Raw genomic sequence first — 25,222 nt, 5'->3', positions numbered from 1 at the left:
ACTACCTTATCCTTTCAAGAGCACTATCTTATCCTTTCAAGAGCAGGAAAACACTTGAATTTAACTGTACATCATCAAGCTACTAAAATTAAGTCATGTTGTATAATGGTCCCTTGATTACATAATAATCTTTGGGATATCCAGCACCCATTTCAGTTCTTACAAAAGGGTCACAAGTTTGAGGCAGGCCTCTGCAATTTAGTGAGACTCACAAATTAGCAAGACCCTTTTTCAAAATAAAAAGGACTGGGGAAGTAGCTCAATGGTAAAGCACCCCTGAGTTCAGTTCCCAATACTCCCCTGCAAAAAAAAAAAATATTTTACATAAAATGAAGCTGTACACCTTTAATCGCAGTGACTTGGGAGGCTGAGGCAGGAGGATTACAAATTTGAGGCTAGCCTTGGCAAATCAGTGAGAGCCTGTCTTCAAATAATTGGGACTGGAGATGTAGCTCAGGGTAAAGCACCTCTGCATTCCATTCCCAGTACCCAATATACATGCAACTATGGAACCAACCCAGACGCCTTTCAACAGATGAATGGATAAATAAAATGTGGTGTATATACACAATGGAATATTACTCAGCCTTAAAGAAGAATGAAATTATCATATTCACAGGTAAATGGGTAAAGCTGGAGAATATCATGCTAAGCGAAATAAGCCAATTTCCAAAAACCAAAGCCAAATATTTTCTTTGATAAGCAAATGCTGATCCATAAGCGAGGGAGTGGGGGCTAGGGAAGAATGGAGGAACTTTGGATTGGGCAGAGGGGAATCAGGGGAGTGGAGGTGGTGTGGGGATGGGAAAGATGGGAATGAATAAATGTTATTACTCTATATACGTGTATGATTGCACGTCCGGTGTGACTCTGCATTGTGTATAGCCAGAGGAATGAGAAGTTGTGCTCCATTTGTGTGCAATGAGTTGAAATGCATTCTGCTGTCATGTTTAACTAATTAGAACAAATAAAAAAATATATATATTTACACTCAAAACAGTTCCCTTACATGGAAAAGTTATTATAATCCTTTGTGATTAATTTCCCTCTCCTATTCTAGGCAACCACACAATTGCTTTCCATTATTAGTTTTTGGTTTTGTTTGTTTTTATATTTTTTTGTTTTTTGAGAATTTCATATAATTGGGATCATGAAATATGTATATGGCCTTTTTTTTTGAGCTTTTAGTTAGAATACTTTTTAGATTTATTCAAATTGTATGTATTAATATTTTATTCCACTTTTATTGTTGAATGGTATTCTATAATGTGGACACCCTTATCCATTTACCAGTTAACGTTTGGGTTGCTTCCAGTTTTGGACTATTATGACTAATACAATTATGAACATTTGCATACCCCTGTTTGTGTGGACGTATGTTTTTTATTTTTCTTTGGTAAATGCCTACTAATAGAATTTTGGAGTCATATGGTAATATGCTTAAGACACTGTTATACTGTTTTCCAAAGTGGTTGTACTTTTTTGTGTTCCTGCCAGCAATGAATGAGAGTTGCACTTGTTCTACACACACGCTTGCCAATACTTGGTTTTGTGAGTTCTTTAAACTTTAGCCATTCTTGTGATATATATAGTACCATTTCATTGTGATTTTAATTTGTATTTCTGTTGACTAAGGCTATTGTGTCTTTGAATTTTCATATCTGCTTTATGACTGCTAGCATGTTGTGAGACATAGAAAGTAAAATGAGTATATACTCCTACTTTGTGGGAACTGAAATGGGCTCTGTATAGCCCAAAGATTATTATGTAATCAAGGGCCCATCATATACATGACTTGATTTTAGTAGCTTGATATGATGTACAGTTAAATTTGTTTACCTGCTCTTGAAAGGATAAGGTAGTACTTTTAGGTTTTTGTTTGGATTATGCTTATTCTCTATCAGTGATTTTATAAGGCTCAAAACAGTGTCTTATTGTGTATATGAAAGACTAGTGATTTGAACTTTGCATTTCTGAGATTATAGTCCTAGAATACTTTAATTCTTGAGTAATTGATTTAGAAATTTTAGTTGAAAGCAAGTGTTAGATATAAAAGAAATACGCTTGTGGTGATTTGTTGCTTTTTATTCTTTCTTAGGACATTTTCATTCCATCACCGAGTTTGGAAGAAAGATCAAATAATGGGAAGAAAGGTGGAGATTTGCGTAGTTCTTCTTTGACTGTTGAGTGTTCTAAAACCTCAGAGATTGAACCAAAGAATTCCACTGAGGATCTTGGGCACTCTTTGACAGGGGATTCTTGCAAGTTGATGCTTTCTACAAGTGAATGTAGTCAGTCTCCAAAGATGGAGAGCTTGAGTTCTCACAGGATTAATGAAGATGGAGAAAACACTCAGATTGAGGATACTGAACCCTTGTCTCCTGTTCTCAATTCCAAACTTGTTCCTGCCGAAAATGATAGTATCCTGATGACTCCAGCACAGGATGGTCAAGTAGAACTGAGTCAGAATGATGCTAAAATCAAAGGAGATGATACAGAGAACAGAGATGACATTAGTATTTTAGGCGCTGGTTGCAAAGGCAGAGAAGAAACTGTTGCAGAAGATGTTTGTATTGATCTCACTTGTGATTCAGGGAGTCAGGCAGTGCCTTCTCCAGCTACTCAATCTGAAGCACTTTCTAGTGTCTTAGATCAGGAGGAAGCTATGGACATTAAAGAACACCATCCAGAAGAGGGGTCTTCAGGGTCTGAAGTAGAAGAAATCCCTGAAACTCCTTGCGAAAGTCATGGAGAGGAGCCCAAAGAAGAAAATATGGAGAGTGTCCCTTTGCATCTTTCTCTGACTGAAACTCAATCCCAAGGATTGTGTCTTCAAAAGGAAATTCCTAAACAAGAATGCCCTGAAGCTATGGAAGTTGAAACCAGTGTGATTAGTATTGATTCCCCTCAGAAGCTGCCAGTACTTGACCAAGAACTAGAACATAAGGATCAGGAAGCCTGGGAAGAAGCTACTTCAGAAGACTCAAGTGTTGTCATTGTAGATGTGAAGGAGCCATCTCCCAGAGTTGATGTTTCTTGTGAACCTTTGGAGGGAGTGGAGAAATGTTCAGATTCCCAGTTGTGGGAGGATGTTGCTCCAGAAATAGAACCATGTCCTGAGAGTAGATTAGATCCCCAGGAAGAAAAGAATATAGAATATGAGGGAGAAGTGAAATCAGCAACTACAGAAAAGGAACCTGTAGAGGAAGCCTCTCCACAGCTTCCCTTGCCTTTAGTGAGAACAGATGAACCTCCCAGACCTGACCAGGCAATGAAGCAGCCCCAACCTCAAGAGAAAACAGATAACTCATTAACAGAAGACTCAAAAATGGCTAATGCAAAGCAGTTAGGCTCAGGTATAGATGCCCAGCAGCTTGACAAGGCCTCTGCTCATGCCTCACAAAGCTTCTGTGAAAGTTCTAGCGGTGAGTGTGATCGTAGATTGTTTATGTATCCAACCAGATTATAATTTGGAATGAAAGGTAGAAGAGAACTACATGCTTGTGTCAGGGTTGAAGATTAACTTGAGTTTATGTTTATGAATGATATTTGGGAAATCTTAATAAAATTTTGTTACAAGTTTTAGATGTTATTTATAGATGTAATTATTTGTGGAGTCAGAGACCATTTGAGATTTGTCAGCTTTGTAACTCAGGAGTAATTATATGAATATTTACAAGTTATATCAATCCATTTGTTTTCTTTTTTTCTTAAGTCCTACTTTTGCCCATACATTCTCTTTCATACAAATATGAGATAGAGAGAAAGAGAAAGAGACAGACTGTGTGTGTGTAGAATTGTTTTATATGTACATATAATTTTTTTTTCAGTGTTGTTATCAAACCCAAGCCCTGGCATATGCTAGGCAAATGCTCTGCCACTAAGTTACACCTGCAGCTCTAATATATTTTTATATTTCCACAATTACTTTGAAATACAAGGATATTTTTAAATAATAAAATCATATTCAAAATTCTGTTATGAGTATGCAGTTACTGCTTGTTTCCTCCTTATGGCCATTAAGTAAAATTTCCAAATTTGGTTCAACATACACATCTTTTTTTGGGGGGTGGTGCTAGGAACCTTATACATGCCAGGCAAGTGCTCTACCACTGAGCCATGTCCCCAGCCTTCAACATACATATATTTTAAAAAAATATTTTTAGATATTGATAGACCTTTATTTATTCATTTATTTATATGTGGTGCTGAGAATTGAACCCAGTGCCTCATACATGCTAGGCCAGTGATCTACCACTGAGCTACAACCCCAGTCCCAAACGTATATATATTTTAAATCTTAAGCTAGAAAAGATATTGATTCTTGTTTTTTAATCTGTTTTATGAAATCTGGCATCAAAACATAGATTACTTTGTAAATTATTGGTGGAATATCATATGACATTAACTGAAAGAATTACAACTTTCTAAATGTCCAGTTAGTATAATGTAAAAATAAAACAAACTCCAAAAGCAAAACAAAAACAACAACAACAAAAAAACTAGAAATAAAAACAAACTACAAACTTAAGAAAAATAAGTTCCTAGGGCTATAGAAATGAGAAAATGGCATTTGGACCACATTGTATCTGTCATGAGTAACTATACCTTTTGGTTTGCCTAGAGTAGTCCCAGTTTATACCAGTTGCTTAGATGTGAGTTATACATAACTAACTTCTTGTTAGTTATACATGATAGTAGAATGTATTTTGACATATTATACATACAGGGAGGATAGATGTGATTTTTAATAGTACCTTATTTTTTTTTAACTCTCAAAATTGCCTCAGTGCATTAGGTTTTGTTTTATGTACCAGTGATTAAACCTAGCTATGCTTAACCACTGTGCCACATCCCCAGCCCTTTTTATGTTTTGAGACAAGTTCTCACTAAGTTGCTTAAGGCCTTGTTCAGTTGCTTAGGCTGCCTTTGAACTTGTGATCCTCCTGCCTCAGCCTCCTGCATTACTGGGATTATAGGCATGTACTATCACACACACAACTACATTAGGGTTTTTTCTTTTCTTTCTTTCTTTTTTTTTTTTTTGTTTGTTTGTTTTTAAATATTTTTTTTAATTATAGATAGACACAATACCTCTTTTTCCATCTTATGTTTATGTGGTGCTGAGGATTGAACCCAGTGCCTCACAAGTGCTAGGCAAACACCTATACTGAGCCACAACCCCAGCCCTACATTAGGTTTTATATTCAAATTTTTTCGTTTTATTTTTCTCTTCAAAATAAGAAATTTTAGAGCCAAATAAGAGGTTGGGATTATTGGATTCAGTCTGTTCTTCCTAAATTCATGTGTCTCTTTAAAGGTGGGACTAGAACTAAGTTTCTAGATTACCAAGTCTGTGCTTTTTCTTCCATAAAACTGTTCAGTATAGTTGTTTGGATTTTGAAGATTTAAAGAACAATCTGCTTGACCTAAAATTCTGTATTATTTAATATTTTTATAATTTCATTATATTTAAATACTACTCTTGACCTAAGCCAAGAAAATATTAGGACTTGTGGATTGTTTTAACATGGTTACTTATAGGAGTGTTCTTAAATTATTTTTAAAGTGTATGTAATTGAAACTCCTAAAACACTGATAGAATAGTTCTGTTATATTCATAGCCCATGACCATATGGCCAAGCAAGAAGGGATTTGATAATTTTTTATGTAGGAGTGCTAAATACTAGAGAGAACTGAATATGTGGAAAATGCCAGTGAATTTGAAGGATAAAATATGCCAGTAAATGTGTTTTGCAGGAATTGATAATTTTACTAGGTTAGTAATGATTTTCAGATGAGTGAACAAAAGCAGAGAAATGGGAAAACATTTGGAGGACATTGAATAGGGGCTTTCTGAATACAAAGACAGACTGGAAATGTAGACTACTGGAAATTAATTGAATGCTGACTCAAGACTTAGGAATTTATCTTCTAGTGGAAACCTGGAAGTTTTTGACTAGGAGCCAACATGTTTAAAGCCATGTTTTATAAGAATTCTGCTTTGGTTGCAGTGTGCAGAGAGAAATTGGGGTTTGGTGAGAGGAATACTTCAGGCAGGGGAAGTAATTGATAGGCTCTTCAGAAAATGAGATAGTGAAGACTGGATGAAGACAGTGACTGAAGATAGTGCTGCCTCCATGGCCTGTAAAAGTCTCAAATTTTCTATGAGGTCGTAATCATGCAGTTAGATAAATGGTCCTAATTGTGTGTGTGTATGGTTCTGGGGATTGAACCCAGGGCACTACCACTGAGTTACATCCCCAGCCGTTTTTAAAAAATTTCATTTTGAGATAGGTATGTGCCACTGTGCCCAGCCTAAACTACTTTTAATAATTCTACCTACTACTGTGCAAAGGAAACTTTTTTATCAGGAAATAATTTTCAGTAATTAATGCTTACATAATTACATTTGCATATTATGATATGTCACATAGAAGAATCTACTTGAAGAGTTAATACAGATTTTCAAAAGTCTGGGTTATCAAGTATAATATGAAGGATGGTTCCTGTCAAGAAAACAGTACAGGTAGTCTTTCATTCTTTTTTTTTTTTTTTTTTTTTGGTGCTGGGGATTTAAACCAGGGCCTTATGCTTGTGAGGCAAGCACTCTACCAACTGAGCTATGTCCCCAGCCCAGTCTTTCATTCTTGATTCTTTCAGAAATGAGGCTTTCTGAGGTGTTGTATCTTCTTATTTCTTCTAAGTTCTTTGTTGTAAAGACTTGCTTTATAAAGAACCAGCAGAAAATGAAAATCTACACGATGTGTCTTTCCTTCTGTAACTATGGTAAAGGTCTTTGCCAGTTAGATGTAATGTTGAGACTCTCCATTCATAATCTTTATAGTTTCTTTAACTGAGCATATATATTTTTATTCTTTATTTCCAGAGACTTTCATTTTCTCTTTTCATCCCCTCAGGTTACTGATTTATTTTTCCTTATAGATGTAAGATTTCTTTCTTTCTCTTTTTTTTTTTTTTTTTTTTAAGTAAAGAAGTGTCATGGTAGTTGGTGTTAAAGAATAATAAAGAATAAAAGTGGGAGCTGGGCATGGTGGTGTATTCCTGTAGTTCCAGTGACTTGGAAGACTGGGGACAGAGGATTGCAAGTTTCAAGTCAGCCTCAGCAGTTTAGTGAGGCCCTAAGCAACTTAGTGAGAACTTGTCTCAAAATAAAAGGGGTGGGGGATGTGGCTCAGTGAGCACCCTGGGTTCAATTCCGGGTGCCAAAAAGAAAAAAAAAGACAACAACCAAGAATGAAAGTGGAATGGATGAAGATGAAAGACGCAAACCATTTTCATATGTAGTTTTGACTGGTTATACCAGAGTATAGTTATTTTGAACTATTCCAAGAAAGTAATAATAATTTTTAATATATTAGAGAGCATTCTCTAATTCTTACTTTCTCCCAAACATGATCACTTAATTAAAAGAGAGAAACAATTAGGAGACCAGATTTTGGCAATTTGCTGATTCTGGTTAGCAAAAATTTGGAACTGGAACCTAAATTAAAAAGTAGATTGTATCTTAGCCAATGTTTTGTTTGTAATAATCTAATAACAACTGACCAAAATGTATACTGGGGATGTTCATATGTGTGGGATTTGCCATTGTGCAGAGATTTAGTTGTAAACATTACTACTTTGGCCTAGAGTGAGTGATCAATACTCCTGAATCCTGAAACCCTCAGATTTTTATGTTAAAACGAATGAGTATTTTGAAGTCCTTTGAGCCATGAGATCCTTTGTTACCTCTTGCAGATTATAAGTATTAACATCAAACTTCTCTTTGGAGAATGCTATAGACTAATAAGGATTGTAAATGAACTCCTTGGGTTAGCATTGAAGTGAATTATACTATCCAGATTATACTTGAAACTATCCAAATTTTTATCACTGTGTATCTCCAGATGTACTGTTTGAAACTCAGTTGTTTTTGATGTTCCTTTTGACCCCATGTTCCTCAGGCCCACTGTCGTCTGACCATATATTTTGTGTCAGTCCCATTGTTGATGGCTCTAAAGACAGCAGAGACAATAGGAGATTAATTTGGAGGCTTGGTGAATGTGGTAGGAATAGGACAGAATTTGGGAACAAAGGAAAAGAACAATTGAGATTTTTTTGCAACTTCCTCATTTTTGCTTATTTTATACTTCTGTTTTTGTTTATCATTGTTTTGTTTTCGTTTTTTATTTTTTTTTCCAGAAACCCCATTTCATTTCACTTTGCCTAAAGAAGGTGATATTATCCCACCATTGACTGGCGCAACCCCACCTCTTATTGGGCACCTAAAATTGGAGCCCAAGAGACATAGTACTCCTATTGGTGAGTGAATAAAAAAATAATGATTTTTTAAGGCAAGCTTTTGGAGTTATCATTCTTTGTGCAAGTGATATTTTTAGATCTGTGGAGTTGGGCCTGATTGATGAAGTTAATTTTTTTTTTTTTTTGTCTTAGAAGAATAGAGCTATGGTGTTTGTATGATTTTGCTCCCAAGAGATAAAAGGTGATGAAAAGAAGGAAAGAAAGGGTGGAGGGAAGAAAGAGGGAGAATACATGTAAGAATTTTATCACATTACTTGCAGAGCAGTAGAATCTGAGTGCTAAGTAGTGATATAGAACTGTTTTATAAGGAAGAGATGAAAAGTAGGGTAGAAATACTGTGTATTCAGAAATCTGGCTAATAAGTCAGTCTGCTGCTTGACAGGGCAAGAAAACTTAGATCCTCCTTCCCTGAAGCAGCTAGTAGACTTCTACATTAACCTATTTGTTTTCTCTAGTCAGTGCTGGGAGGTAACAATCATGCCGTCTGGAGTCTCCTGCTACCTATGCCTGATGCTGGCAGATGTGGGTTGGCTGAGGGCTCATGCAGCATCCTTTGTCCAGATGCAGAAGTGGAACTGAATCCTGTTGCTCCTCTTAAGACCAGGTGTCAATACTAGTTCGTAGTTGTTGATACTTGTGACAGGATCTATCCTAGGAACCCCCTTCAATCCTGCAGAGTGTTGGAGCCAAACAGGCAAATTGATGACCTTGAATTGCTGTTTTTCTTGTTTGTATTTTAGTGCTCTTTCTTTCTTCCTCCCTACCTCCCTTCTTTCAGGTATTAGCAACTATCCAGAAAGCACTATAACAAACAGTGATGTCATGTCCGAAAGTATGGTTGAGACCAATGATCCCATACTTGGGAGTGAAAAAGGGGATTCTGGGGCTGCTGCAGAAGTGGATGAGAAACTGTGTCTAAGAATGAAACTGGTCAGTCCAGAGACCGAGGCGAGTGAAGAGTCTTTGCAGTTTAGCCTGGAAAGTAAGTTTCATTTATGTTAATCTTGGGTAATTAATAATTCCAAATCATCTGGGAAGTATTGATTATCTTCTGTTTATATGATTGATACTTTTATAATTCAAATAGATTTGTAAAGTTTTATTCTCAATTTTTTTTGTTTCTGTTTTGATACTGGGGATTGAACTACTCAGGGACGCTTTATCACTGAGCTGTATTTCCAGTCCTTTTTATTTTTTATTTTGAGACAGGGCCTCATTAAATTGCTGAGGCTGGCCTTGAACTTGTGATCCTTCTGCCTCAGCCTCCTGAGTCGCTGGGATTACAGGCGTATGCCACCATGCCAGGTTATTCTTATAGATTTAATTCTTTGCTTTTGGCTAGTTCCTGTCATGTAACTGAAGATACTCCATTTTATAGTCTTTGTTGTTTCTTGTATTTCTGTATTAAACTTGTGTTTTTATTAAGTAATTGTTTTTCACATTCAGAAATAGTTCATAAGAAAGTAGAAAATTTAAATTGTGGATTTTTAAAAATATTTTTGTAATTGTCGATAGACCTTTATTTTATTTATTTATATGTGGTGCTGAGATTGAACCCAATGCCTCACACATGCTAGGCAAGTGCTCTACCACTGAACCACAACCCCAGCCCTGAACTGTGGATTTTACATTGTAGATTTTGTTGACTCTTTCTCATATGAATTATAAATTATTTGGTATGGCTGGGAAACAGAGAGGGTACCAGGAAGTGAATGAAGAATAGGATCAGATTCTGAAAGGCCTTTTACATCATGCTGAGAAGTTTATGAATTTTAGACAGGAAGGTTATAGAATCATTTTTGCTTTTTCAAAAGGATCAGTTACGTGTTTTAAAATTTTGTGCCTTAGTGCAAGATGATTCTGTTGTTTGCCTAGCCCATTTCCTATTCTCCTGCCTTGCAAAATCCTACCCATTCTTTAACCAGGAATTGGGGTTATTGGTAGTTGGGATGGAGATGAGGGAATGAATTTTAGAGGTGAACAGAAGAGAACCATGGGGCTAGTTCAATGTGAAAGTAAGTGGGGCAGAAAAAATATTACACATGTATTGTATGTATCTCATTTTCATAATAGTGCTCCAGGGTAGCAACCATCTTTCCATTTTATTGATGGGAAACAGACTAAGAATGGTTTTTAAGTTTTGTGCCTCATGTCATAATTGATAAGAGGTATACTGGACTTTCGAGTCAGATCTAATTCTAAAGCCTATAATTTTTAGGTAGTTTGTAAATGCTGTGTAAGGGGGTTAGAAGGAGAAGTCATTTCATAGAAGAGATTGTAAAGGAACATTCAGAGAGGAGAAAAAAATGGGTGAAAAGCATGCAGTGAGGGAGACCTATAGGGAAGAGAGTTACAAGATAATAATGTCAGACATAGAAGCCGAGGTCTAGGAAGATGAGTCTGAAAATGCAGTTGGATTTGGCATTTAGAATTCATCTGCTGACTTAGCAAGAGCCATTTCAGTGCAGTGTTTAGCTATCATGAAGGTAATTGAGGGAAAATGGAGATGAAGAGAAATTTCTTAAATTTTTAAGTTTATATGAAAAAGGAAGAGAAAATGTGGTAAGTTATAGGGAAATGAAGGGTCAAGGGAGAATTTGTTATTTTTACTTGGGAGAGACCTGAACAAGTTTATAGACTGAAGGAAGGATCCAGAACCAAGAGTACAGGTAAAAGATGAGGGAATAGGTAATAACAGTTGATGAATCAAGGTCCCGAAGGAGTTTGAAGGGAAACTTTCAAAGAATGTGTAGAGTAGATAGGCTTTTTTATTTGGCTGCACTGGGTTTTGAACCCAGGGCCTTGACACTGAACTATATGCCCAGCCCTTTTTTAAAATTTTGAGATAGGTTCTAGCTAAATTGACCAGGCTGGCCTCAAACTTGCCATCCTCCTGCCTCAGCCTCCGTAGCCATTAGGATTTTAGGTGTGTGCACCCTGCTGAATAAGAGGAACTTCTAATCTCTGGTAGCAAAGAGAATAGTTCTAGCTAATAAATTTTGAGCTCTTACTATTTGCCAGACACTTTACATGTATAGCTATTAAATCTCATAACCTGTGGAGTAGGTCCTGTTATTGTCCTCATTTCACAGATGAGGAGACTGAGAGAAAGGAAGGTTGAGCACCTACTGTAGTCACACAGCTAGAGTAACCTGGGTTCAAATCCAGGTAGTCTAAGTCTAAAACTCTAATGTTACTCTGCAATTCAGTGCTTATTGACTTGAATCATAGAACATTAAGGGAAAAGTAGTACCTGATTCCATGCTTTGTATCATTTTCTCTAGAATAAAATAAGGGCTCATGAAGAAAGAGTATGTGGTGCTGGGTGTGGTGTCGCACACACCTGTAATTCCAGAGGCTCAGGAGGATGAGGCAGGAGGAATGCAAGTTCAAAGCCAGCTTCAGCAACTTAGTGAGGCCCTAATCAACTCAATGAGACCCTGTCTCTAAATAAAATATAAAAAAGGACTGGGGATGTGGCTCAGTGGTAAAGCATTTCTGCTGGTGCCAAAAAAAAAAAAAAAAAAAAAAAAGAGAGAGAGAGAAAGAAAGAGTATGTGGTAGCCTTGAATCTTCCTTTACATCTATAACTACAATTGTACAATTGTGAAGACTTAGATGGAGCTAAATATTAAGGATGATCACATCCATAAGCAGTAGCACCTTCCCCAATACTGAGAGCACAGTAGTAGGCACTGTAGTCACAAACCTATAAGGATGGTCCTGTTTTATCTCTTCTATATGAGGAGACTCAGAACAACTAAGTAGTTTACCCCCAGATTAGACTAAGTGCAGGAGCTTGGGCATGGAGCCAGGTTTCTGTTTCAGAGCCAGGGTTCTAACCACTGGAATTCACCTGCCTTCTTAATGGACTCTTTAGATTGTGTTGAGTCACAAGTATTTTAGAAATATTAAAAAATATTTAAGGATAATTTTTTTCTAAGACTAGGATAAATTATAAATGAACAAGTTTTAATCCCTTGACATTAGTGACATTACTATGCAAATGAGATTATTTTTAGTATCACCCTTAAATCTTTGCTGCATGTTCTTTCTTGGAAATGTATCTTATTTTTCAAATATCTGTTTTAAAGCACTTTGGAAAGAACTTGGGTACCTTCTGTTTATAGGTGTTCCTAAAATGATACTAAATGTGTACATCAACCCAAAATATTTTCCTTTGTCTTTTTTTTTTTTTTTTTTTTTTTTTCATTTTGTACCTGGGATTGAACTCAGGGGCACTTAGTCACTGAGGCACATCCCTAGCCCTTTTTATTTTATTTTTATATTTTGAGACAGGGTATTACTAAGTTCCTTAGGGCCTCACTAAGTTGCTGAGGCTGATTTTGAGGTTGAGATCCTTCTGCCTCAGCCTCCCAAGTTGCTGGTATTACAGGTATGCACCACCACACCTGGAACCTGGCTCTCTATATCTTTTTTATTAAGATATATTTTAAATTTCTTTTTAAATTGCTTATTTTTATGATTTAATTTTTTTTTTTTTTTTTTGTATCAGGATTGAACTCAGGGTCACTTAACCACTGAGCCATATCCCTAGTGCTTTTTTTATGTTTTATTTTGAGACAGTGTCTTGATAAGTCCTTAGTGCCTCACTAAGTTTCTGAGTTTGGTCTTAAATTTGCAGTCCTCCTGCCTCAGCCTCCTGAATCACTGGATTACAGGTGTACACCACCATGCCTGGCTAAATTTAATATAATTTAAAAATTTCTTGTATGGAGAGAGATGAATTGTGATTCAGGAGAAGCATAGATTTTATTTTTTTAAAAATTTCCATTTTAAATGTTTCTGTTATTATATTTCTGTTCAGACTGACTCATTTTCTATAGGAAATTTGAAAGAATTAATTGGTAGAAATGAGAAAAACCTGCCATTAAATCATAAGAAATTTGTTTATGTTCATGTATTAGTCTTATTTCTATTTCTTTTTGTTATTTGTTGCAAATACTAGTAGAGCAGGATGAAGGTTTTTAGGTGTGACACTGAATTCTGTTTCTCTTTCCTCTCTTTCCTTGCTTTTGTTTTCATTCAGAGCCTGCAACTGTTGAAAGAAAAAATGAATCTGCTGTTGCTGAGGCTGTCGCCAGGTAACTAGAGCTGGTTACTAGTTAGAGGCGTTCAATACAAAGCTTCTGGTAATGAAGGGAAGATGATTTATCAACAGATATACAACTTAACATGGAAACTCCAGCATAGATGGAGGAATGTCTTGAATTGATCAGAGGCTTTCTTATTACTACTTTTTAAGTCCAGTAAAGACTTTGCTATCTAAGGCTTTAGAGGTCTTTCCTCTTGTTCATAAGAGCTTTTTTCTTCTTCTGTTGATGAGACTGAGATTGTTGTGTTAGCTGTGGTCATTGTTCCTTCTACTCTTCCATACTCATCCACAGGCCTTAGGCTTTTCTTTCTTCTTCCTGCCAAATTAACTACTATGTCGAGTTGTTATTTTTGCTTTGTCATGAATGCTGTAATGCTTTGAGGAAAGTGTTATCCCTTACTGTGGTTTTCATGGTGGAGCTTTGCCATCTTGTGGCTGTGAGAGAATTGTTTCATTTGTTCCTGGCTTGAGTCATCCAGCATGAAAACGTTAACAGCAGTTGGTGAAATATGGGTAAGGTTCAGAGGCTAGACAGGTACTGTAAATAAGTAAAATAGACTAGGTGCAAGACTGTTGGAGTGTTGAGGAGAGTGGCAGACTGAATAGGTGCCCCACTTAAAACAGCATGTCCCTGTTCAGTTATAGCCAGTGGTTTGTATTTGAAAATGCAGATTTAGTATTGCCAAATGTTTAAAATTTTAAAGAGAAAACTGGATTTTATGTGTGTCTGTGAGAAAGAGAGAGAGAGAGATACTGGGATTGAATCCAGGGTACTCTTACCACTGAACTACGTCTCCCAGTCATTTTAAAAAAATTTTTTTTTTTTTTTCCTTGAGATTGAGGTCTTGCTGAGTTGTCTAGGCTGGCCTCAAACTTGCTATTGTCCTGACTTAGCCTCTAGAGTTGCTGGGATTACAGGCATGTACCACCATGTCTGACAGGAAGTCTGGATTTTTAGAAATAAAATTTAATACATGTCAGTATACTGACTTCAACCTTCATTTATGTCTGATCCCTCTCAAAATTCTTTGATCTGTTCTTAGCTGCATCTTAGTTGCTCTCTGGGCTTTTATATATTTAATTTGAATGAGCACCTTAAGTTTCTTATTTTGTGGAAGACTTTTTTTTTCCTCTCTCTTTCCTTTCCAGTGCTGGGGATCTAACCGACAGCCTCCTACATATTAAGCTAGTGCTCTATCACTATGCTATACTTGCTGCCCAAACACCCATTAATGATGTGTAGTCTTACAAGTTGAAGAAAGCAGCATTTATATCTGGTCTCTGGCTTTAGCAGAATTGTGTGTGCCAGGCACTTATTTTTAGCCTGTATATGTGTATATTCAGAGAGGGACAGAATATAATGCTGAGACTTCTGAACCCTTAGGGCAGAATGTAGGGAGAAAAAACTTTAGCAGAGGGTTGGGATGATAGATCATGGAATGAGATGAAATTCATTGGTACTTTTGTAAAGCAAATTTGGTATGTATTTTAAAATTTTTGATCATAAGCTTTTTTTTAGAGTATTATAAATGATCATTGCTTCTTTTTCATTTAGGTGAGACATTTTTTTGTGTGTGTGGTGCTAGGGATTAAACCCAGGCCTTGTGTATGTGAGGCAAACACTCTCCCAGCTGAGCTATATCTCCAGCCGTAGGTGAAGCTTTTAAGTGTTATCCATAACTAGACTCTTCAGATTTCTTTTTTTTTTTTTTTTTTTTCGGTGCTGGGTATTGAACCCAGGGCCTTGTGCTTGCAAGGCAAGCACTCTACCAAGTGAGCTATATCCCCAGCCCCAGATTTCTTGGTGTCACCAAATTTCTCAATCATTTTACTATGGAAAGTTTCAAGAGTATATAAAAATAGAGAGAAATATAATGGGTGACCAAGTTTCAAAAATTACCAACTTGTTGCCAGTCTTGGTTTATTTATAAATACTTCCAACACCCCCTTCCCCACTGGATTAATTTGAAGATAATTCCAGCATTATGTCATTTTATCTATAAATCTTTCAACGCTATCTCTAAAACATAAGGGTTTTTATTTTAAAACTTAACCACATAATTGACAATGATTTCTTAATGTTGTCAGATATTGAGTGGTCAGATTTCTCTGTCCTTAAATTTTTTTTTTTGTTTGAATTAAAATCCCAATAAGATCTCCACATTGCATTTGATTAATATGTCTTTTAAGCCCTTCTAAAATTATAGAGTCCCCTCGCTATCCCTCACAATCTATTTCAAGGACTAGATTGTTTGCCCTATAGTTTTCTACATTCTGGATTTTGCTGATTGCATCTTTATAGTATTTAATCCAGTCCTCTGTCTACCTTATTTCCTATGAATCTTCCTTGAAAGTTTTTTATTCGGCTAGTTTGAACCATGTATGAAGAATTTGCATTTTGGTGTTTGGGATTCAGAGAAAGGATTTCCTCTGCACTTAAAAGGATAATCTCCAGAGGTACTTTTTCTTCCTAAACTAACACCATATATTGCTTTAATGTATTATCTTAGTCCCCAGAAGACCATGTCTGTGTTTAGCTGTATCTGTGAAGCCCGTCAAGAGGATGAGACTGTGGGTGTGGATCCCTCCTCTGTACCCACCAGGTAAACATTATTTTCACAACATCTTTTGGGCTACTAATTTTGGTTGGCACTTGTCAGGGTTTGGATATGAGGTATCCCCCAAAAGCCCATGTGTGAGACAGTGTTAGAAGGTTCAGAGGAGAAATGATTGGGTTTTGGGAGTCTTAATATAATCAGTGAAATAATCCCTGAAGGGATTAATTTAGTGGTAACTGCAGGCAGGTAGGGTGTGGCGGGAGGAGGAGGGAATTGGGGCGTGGCTTTGAGGGTATATATATTTGTACGTGGAGAGTGGAGTCTCTCTCTGCTTTCTGTTTATGTGAGCTGCTTCCCTCTGCCACACTCTTCCGCCATGATATTCTGCCACACCTCAAGCCCCGAGGAATGGAGCTGGCCTTCTGTGCACTAAGACCTCAGAAACCGTGAGCCCTCAAATAAACCTTTCCTCCATTATAATTGTGCTAGTCAAACCATTTAGTCCCAGCAGTGAAAAAGCTGACTCTGAAACAGTACCAAAATCTGATACATACTGTTACTGTTTTGTGAGCTTGAGTTTATTTTTTTCATCTGAGGAACTATGACACATTGTGAATTGATTCATAAATGAGATGTTATGAGAAATTTTATTAAATATTCTATAGATACACATTTTTATCTGCTAGTTATATTAGTTCAAAATGTTCAGTCTTCATGAATTTAATATATGTAATTCTGTTCTGAGGTTTGTTTTTTCTTAGCTTTAGAAATAATGTTTGCTTTTAGTGCAGGCCATATAGCCCAACTTGTAGAAATAATGTTTGCTTTTAACAGATTGTTATTTCCTCTTAGTTTCCCATAGGGTAACATATGAGATGCTTAACATCTCAAATTTTAAAAGTTTTTCAAGCTTAATGAATTGATTTTTGCATAATTTCTTTATTTCATAGTCTCTTGATACTCTGAAGCAGGAAAAAGCAAACAAGCAAATCCCTTGAGTCAAAAGTGTTTCTTTTCTATTTAAATTATTACAAACTGCCTTGTTGGAAATACATGATTCTTAATTTTAGGGATAGGGAAAAGAAATGGTAATGGAAATGAGCTTGTATTTTCATTATCAGGTAGTATCTTTCATCTCTACAATTCATTGATTTTTTTTTTTACTAGATGGTGTGATAATAATTTGTTAGTAGGTATATCCCTAATAGTGGTATTGGTAGCATAATTTCTTTGTTTTTTATTGATAGAAATAGTTAAAAGAAATATGTCAGTGCTTTTACTGGGCAATCTGATTATTAAATGTGAGCTTGTTGATATTCTTAAGACTTCATTAGCCTGGATGGTAAGAAAATCAGAGCCTCTATTGTATCCCCAAAAAAGGTTCGTTAGGTGAAATATCACTGTGTCTGATTCTAAAAGTGGTATTATGGCCTAGCTGTTACTAAATTTATTGATGGCATTGTATCGTTTTTATTAGAATGTCTTAAAATAGTGGGACATGGGGCTGGAGTTGTGGCTCAGTGGTAGAGAGCTTGCCTGGCATGTGTGAGGTCCTGGGTTTGATACTCAGCACCACATATAAATAAATAAAATAAAAGATCCATTGACAACTAAATAAATAAATAAATAGAGGGGCAACATGTTGGTGACAGTAACCTTTGATAGAACAGGACATGGGAAGCCAGCTGGATTTGATTTTAGTTGCTCCATACCAGACCTCTACACAGAACTGAATGGTTAGAACTCTCCAAAAGTGGAGACTTATTTATTCTCCCCTGATTCACTCTGGATTAATTTTATCCAAGCTTTTTATTCTGCTGAAATTTATTTTGTTAACATCTGTTTCTAAATCTTGGTATATAGTGACCAGAGTATAATTGTGTAACTATAACTAATGGAGAAATAAGTGTTTACTACTTATAATTTATTGGATTTCTTTGCTTCTAAAATTCTTTTCTGATGCCAAAGAGTCCTCCTTCATTGTTTCTTGGGACAGTAAAGGTCTCATGTGGATTTTCATGGTGGATTTTTCTTACTACTTTATTTTTGTTTTGTTTTGTTTTTAAAAATTTTTAAAACTATTCATTTATTTTTTTATGGGGTACTGAGGTTTGAACCTGGTGCCTCACATGTGCTAGTTAAGTGCTCTACCCCTGAGCCACATTCCCAGCCCCATCTTGCTTTATTTTTATCTAAAGATTTATAAACTTGGTAGGAGTGGGTTAACACTTTTTACAGTGTATGTTATAATTATGGCTTTTTTTTTTGCCTACTATTTGTATTGATCTTAATAATTTATCAGCAAATCTCGTTAATGACACAAATATATATATATATATATATATATATATATATATATGAACTTGTGTGGAAATACCTGTACTTTTTTAAACATTAATCATTTGACCAATGCTAACAGAATGATAAATAACAAAATTCTGATATTTGATAGGAATCTGCTGAATATTGCTAGTGTTGTAATGAGTCACTTTTGGTCTTTAAAGAGGGATGAATTCTGGTTAAATATTTGGAGGAGGTTAAAAAACAACCTTAATACTTGAGGGGGAAAAAAGTTCAAAATAAAATAGAACTTTGCTTTAGCAGTGAAATTCTCAGCAGGTCTACCCCAGTGTCTTTGTCTCTTTGGCTGCTATAACAAGCTACCATAGACTGGGTAACTTAGGAACATCAGAAATTTCTTATTGTTATGGAAAGTCTTAAAGCACTGGCAGATTTGGTGTCTGGTGAGGGCCACTTCCTATGAGGAAGCTCTCTGAGGACTCCTTCATAAGGCCACTAACCCCATTCATGAGAGCTCTGCCCTCATGACCCGTCACCCCCCCCAAAATCCTACCACTGAATAACATCACCTTGGGGGATAGGATTTAATTTATGAGTTTTGAGTGGACACAGATATGAAGTAAAATGTGTAATCTTACTCAAGGGTGGGAAGCAATTGTAATTTAATTCTTGAAGTCATTAATTGAGTCCTGACCCTTTTAGCTTTTGACTCACCTTCATTTTTGCTTAACCATTGGTACATTAGATGTGTTAAAGTTTTAAACACAAATATTCAGTTTATATAGAAGGTGATTTGAGTCTCTTTAATTGCTTTGTTTTATGCAGCTAATATTGGTACATCTATTCAGTACTTTTATATGTATGATCATTTATAAGTCTTGTTAGAAATAGGTGCAACTCATGTGAGTGTCTTTTCTTCATTGGGACACAAATCCTCATTCACTGAGAGGACACAAACTACAAAAACCAAATGGTCTTTTTAACTTGAACTTTATTCCTTATCCTTCATCAATCTCCTATTCTGTTAAACTGAACTGAACAATATAGAAACCTTAGAAATGTTTCCTTTTCTTCACTCAGGATCCAGAGCAGGCAAGCCCTAAAGAGCTCTTCATGCTTCCTTTATCCTGTCTACCTAGGAGAGCTCAACTGCTAAGAATGAGGGCTCTCCCATTTAGGAGAAAGCCCAAGCTCTGTCTTTCTCTGGCCAAATGCTAAAAGCAACAAACATATGATGTGGTTTCTACATCCTTGAGGTTATCTTTAGGATGTTTCAGTTTATGCCTTGTAAAATGTGATACCCCAAACTGAAACGTATTCTAGATGTGATCTCAGTATGGTCAGTTCAGAATGGATTTTTTATCTTTATTCTGGCTATTTAAATGTTATGTAGACTAAAAATGAACTAGTGTATGTTTGTTTAATCTTTTAAAAAATTATAGTTGTAGATGGACACACTATTTTATTTATTTTTATGTGAAACTGAGGATTGCACCCAGTGCCTCACACATGCTGGGTGAGCGCTCTACTGCTGAGTTATACTCCCAGCTCCTGTTTATTTAATCTTAAGTAGAGTTTTTTAGCTTACTGATTCAAAGAATATTCATTCTTTTGTTCAGCATACATGTATTAAGCACCTGTTTTAAACTTTGTGTTATGTATTTTAAATATAAACACGAACAAGATGAATTTCTATGTAACCTGCTAGTTTGGAGTTGTCCTGAGCCCTTTTATTCTGGAGAATTATTAAGGACTTTTAAGTTCCTGGTCACCTCAGAAAGCATGATATTTGGCTTATAGGAGACATTCACAAATGCTTGTGGAATAGATGAGCAAATCACTAATGTACAAATGGAAAGGCTAATGAGAAGAAATGAACTATATCTTTGAGAACTGTCTTTGAGGAAACAAGTTACTCTGAAATGTTAGCCGTAAATATACCCATGTAGCTAGCAAAACCAGAATCTCACCAATAACTTTCTCCTTTAAAGATTGAATTTCTTAAAATTATTAGCTAGGAGGGGGTAAATGGTATCTATAATGCTAGGAGTCAGTTAAGGAATGTTAGACCTATTCATAAACACATGAGACATCTTAACCTAGTTGATTATTATTATTATTTTTTAAGTAGAACTCTAAGCTACTTTGTATTGTTTGTGACTTCAGTGATAACTCTACATCTAATGTTTACCTCATTTTCCTACATCAGGTTTCAGTGTTCATAACTAGTGTTAGGAAGAAATGGTATGACCATTTAGCCTCATGATGGGATGGCCCTGCTACTGTTACTTTTTCATAGGAGTGCAATTATAATAGGCCTTACAAAGTGATATGCTGGGCCATAGTAATTTCTCTAATCTTTGTGTTACTAAAATTGTCTGAGTATGGTTCCCCATTGCCACTATACATTCTCTTCTCTGTTTCTCTTTTGTTTTCTGTCTTACTTTACATACTCTAGTCCTCTTCATCTATTTTCTGTTGCTAATAACACAGTACCACATAAATAAAGAAAAGAGGTTTATTTTGGATCATAGTTCTGTTCCAAAGTCAAGGGGCAGTGGCCTTACTGCCAGTCTCACGGTAGAGCAGGGGGCATCACATGATGAGAGAGAGGGATTGCATATATTAGCTCAGGTCTCTTTCTCTCTATCCTTATAAGGCTACCACTATTTACTTATGGGGATCCTACCCTTATGACCTTGTTTAATCTTAGTTATCTCCCAAAGCCCCACCTCTAAAATGTGATAGTTGGATTAAGTTTCTACTCTCTTAATCCCTTATGACAGTAGGAATTAAATTTTAACACAAGGGGCTGAGATTGTGGCTCAGTGGTAGAGCACTTGCCTAGCACATGTGAGGTACTGGGTTCAGTTCTCAGCACCATTTAAAAATAAATAAGGTATCGTTTCCATCTACAACTAAAAAATTTAAAAAAAATTTTTTTTTAACATGAGTTTCACAGTGAAGGAACCATGTTAATACCACATACATTGTTTCATTTTCAGGGGGAACTTGCTCCATTTTCCAAGTACTCAAGAAGAAGAGGAGAAGGAAAAATTGGAAGACGACCAAAAGATCAGGGAAAGTGAACAACCTATGAAGCCCATTAGTCCTATTGAGGATTCTGCCTCTCCTACCTCCCATCAGAGGATCACACAGGGGCCATCCAGCCAGCAAGGAGAAGCAATGGAGATGGATGTGCAAGAAGTCCAGAAAGGACAGAATACCAATGAGGAAGAATCTAGTAAGGCCTTGATAGAAAGGCCTACCCAAAATAATATAGGAATCCAGACCATGGAATGTTCCCTGTGGGTCCCAGAAACGGTTTCAGCAGCAACCCAGACAGTAAAGAATGTATGTGAGCAGGGAACCAGTACTGTGGACCAGAACTCTGGAAAACAGGATGCCACCGTGCAGACTGAGAGAGGAAGTGGTGAGAAACCAGTCAGTGCTTCTGGGGATGATACAGAGTCGCTCCACAGCCAGGTGAGAGCATACTAGGACACTTCAGAGGCCCCGATTTTGACTCTGAATACTCAGAGAATTTAAGTAGTTACATTTCTTTCTGATGACAACTTATAGAAGTTTTGTATAGAATAGTGGTTCAGAGAAAAGCAGTTTATCCAGGATAGAGTTAAAGTGGTGAAAATTATTGTTAACTGTGCAATGGATATTCTTTTAGGGAAAATGGACTAGTGCTAGAGTTTATGAAGTAGGCCTTTACTGGAATAGAAAGTCAGGATATCTTTTCCTTTTGCCACCATTTCATATCTTCCTTTCTAATCATTAGAGCTAATCTGCCCCCTAAATCTGTTTCACCAGCATTTCTAGGAATTCAGCAGAAAATAAAGGAGACAGATTTGATGGACAGTATATCACGTGTGAAATCAGAAAGAACAGTGACAGGAATATAGAGAGAGAGAGGGGAAGGCACAAAGTGACTGGGAACTAGAAGAAAGAGGCTAAGACTAGAGATAATGGGACTGATGTGAGGCTAGAGGAAGAACAGGTTCCTGGGATAGAGTATGGAACTGTGAGTACTAGTAAAAATTGAGTAGATAAGAGGATAAAAGTGGTGGAAATGTGTTAACAAATAGAAGTTCACAAAATTCAGGTGGCATTGTTTTTTATCTAAAGAATGGTTAGAACTGTAAATCTGTATGCTAATTAACAAATCATCATCAAAATTAGAAGGATTATAATCTAAGAATAATGTACTTTTAATTATCAGATGTTTGCATAAATACCCCCTAGATATAAATGCTAGTTGTAAAGATTTTGATTTAAGCAATAGTAGGTCATTTCACATCAAGTTATGCTGACATGTACTCCTTTTAGTGTCTGGCTACATAGCTGGTCCATCTTCATACTTATCTGTAAAGATTTATCAACCTGCTTTTTACAGAAAAGGAAAACAGAAAAGGAAACTCTCCAGCAAAGCATCTGGGAAGTTTCATTATTTTAGATTCATGAATCCTCTGAACAGTGCTCATCATTAAGAAGTTGATTTGTGATTCTGACATCTATCATGAGACCTGTGCTTGTGTTCTGTATCTGTCATAGGGGGAAGAAGAGTTTGATATGCCTCAGCCTCCACATGGCCATGTCTTGCATCGCCACATGAGAACAATCCGTGAAGTGCGCACAGTTGTCACCCGTGTCATCACAGATGTATATTATGTGGATGGAACAGAAGTAGAAAGAAAAGTTACTGAGGTAATACCCTGGGTCCTTGTGGCAAGTTTCCTTCTATTGAAAACTCGCCTTGCACACCTCGTCTCTCCTGTGCCACTAGTTCTAACACTTGGTTTTCCTCTTCATTCTTTTCTGCTCCTCCTCATTATTATTATTATTGTAAAAGATATAAGAATAGGGTTAAAAAAGAGAAGTCCTGTTATTCTGTTTTCTCCAGGCATGGACTTGCTGTTTGATCTCTGGTCAGTCCTATCATGTTTTCCTTTTCTGTAAAAAGCAGGTTGATAAGTCTCAATCTCTCATGTATAAAGGTTTTATGTGTCATTTTAAATCCTTGAAAACGCAAATGAAGTTTAGAGGTCCCTATTAGATGCATGTGTTTCCTTGTTTTTTATGTCTATCATTGTATTTTTTTTTTTTTTTTTGTCTCCATCTATGTGTGGTCGTGGACCTGTTAGTAATAAGAGATGACTTTTCAGAGGGATTATTATGGACTCAATAATATATCAGCATATTGTTGGCATTTATTGACTTGTTAATGGACAATGTCATATACTGACTTCATTTATATCTAATATTGGCTGAGATTAGATAGATTTTCTAAAGATCTGGGATCTTTGTTGGTACATATGGTAATATCTGGAACTATTTTATTTAATCGATAGGAGGCACAACTGTTGTTTTCCTTCTTTTTTATCTCCTTTACCCAGACATTTTTTTTGTCTTTTTTTTTTTTTTTTTTTTGGTGGTGCTGGGACTTGAACCCAGGGCCTTGCATGTGAGGCACACACTTTACCAACTGAGCTATATCCTCAGGCCCATAAAAACTTCTGTTTTTTTTTTCCCCCTTGAGGGGCCTTGGATTCAAACCGCGGTCCTTGCACATGCTAGGCGAGTGCTCTCTAAAAGGAGTTATTTCTTTAGCTCCGACATTTTTTGTAATGATAATGATAACCCTATTTAATCCTATGTCATGGCGTAATTGTGAGCTGGTCATGTAGAAAGTTGTGCTCAGGAAGAATTAAACTCTGGTATGTTTCTTAAATGGAGCATTCTTATTGTTCAGTAATGTGTCTTTGTGGCCCTCATGTTAGACAACATTTGACATCAATTTGAGAAATTGTTTTTTATTCTTTGTTATATACAAAACCTCAAAAATATTTTAAAATATGGATTGACTGATTGATTGATTGATTGCAGTGCTGGGCATGGAACCCAAAGCCTTATACACTGAGCTACATTCCCAGCTGTTTTTACTTTTAATTTTGAGCTGGGTCTTGTAAATTTGCTAGGGCCTCAAATTTGCAATCCTCCTGGCTCAGCCTCCCAAGTAGCTGGGATTATAGTCATGTGCCACCACATCTGGCTCAACTTTATTTTTTAATATTTTAAAAGCATTTTTGTTCATGGAATTTTTTATGTCATGATTTTTATTTATTTATTTATTTATTTTTTAGTGGTTGATGGACCTTTATTTTAGTCATTTATTTATATGTAGTGCTGAGAATCAAACCTGATAGGCAAGCACTCTACCACTAAGCCACAACCCCAGCCCTATGTCATGATTTTGGGAAAATTATGAACTTAATAGTTTTATAGAAAAATAATTTGCTTTCATGAAAAATTGTTGTAACTGCAATAGTCCACATTAGTATAGTATATCTGTGCCAGATATACTGTATTGTATATATACAGTATATACAATAATATATAATATATTGTATATCTGTGCCAGATACATTATATTGTAATACCTAGTACTTCATTTAATATTTTATCTGGTACTTTAAAGTGCATATTTCTGGAAATGATAGTCCTGTTAGATAGCTTAGGGGGAAGAGTTCAACTCCATGGTCATGAGTAAATGTGAGATACCAAATGTTATTAAACCCTATCACCACCACCATCATCATGAAATTTACATATCACATTTAAGGTTCTGAGAAGTCCTCTGGTAAAGATAGCTATTTTATTCTGTTTAACCCAGCACTTCCTGAACTTATTTATCTTTGAACATATATTAGGTAATACCTATTATATGCCTGTGGACTGTGGTTTGTTAAACACTATAATTAAATAAAATAATAAAGACTTAACCTTTAAGTAATAACTTTTAATATTTACTAACATAACAGGGATTATTATAAGAACTTAAGTGAATTAACTTATTTAATCCTCCAAAATTATGCTGTGAGCCAGTAGCACATGCCTGTAATCCCAGCAGCTT

At 36.1% G+C, this 25,222-nt stretch overlaps 1 protein-coding gene across 3 annotated transcripts in view; it reads left to right on the top strand.

The window, feature by feature from the left end:
• The window catches only part of TP53BP1 (tumor protein p53 binding protein 1), an 86,839-nt gene that overhangs the window by 42,999 nt on the left and 18,618 nt on the right, over positions 1–25,222 (top strand). For 2 of the 3 annotated variants that reach the window (XM_079127738.1, XM_079127737.1), the window contains exons 13-19: positions 2,099–3,425; positions 8,206–8,325; positions 9,104–9,307; positions 13,376–13,430; positions 15,952–16,044; positions 21,306–21,786; positions 22,864–23,016. In XM_079127738.1, coding sequence (XP_078983864.1) covers positions 2,099–3,425; positions 8,206–8,325; positions 9,104–9,307; positions 13,376–13,430; positions 15,952–16,044; positions 21,306–21,786; positions 22,864–23,016 — 2,433 coding nt within the window. Of the gene's footprint in view, positions 1–2,098; positions 3,426–8,205; positions 8,326–8,347; positions 8,930–9,103; positions 9,308–13,375; positions 13,431–15,951; positions 16,045–21,305; positions 21,787–22,863; positions 23,017–25,222 lie in introns of those variants that run through there. The other variant, XM_079127739.1, reaches the window with a different exon arrangement.

This window comes from Sciurus vulgaris (assembly GCF_902686455.1).
Source record: "Sciurus vulgaris genome assembly, chromosome: 2".
NCBI classification, from domain to species: Eukaryota; Metazoa; Chordata; class Mammalia; order Rodentia; family Sciuridae; genus Sciurus; species Sciurus vulgaris.
The sequence above is the reverse complement of the archived record's forward strand: the minus strand, read 5'-3'. Positions and strand labels throughout refer to the sequence as shown.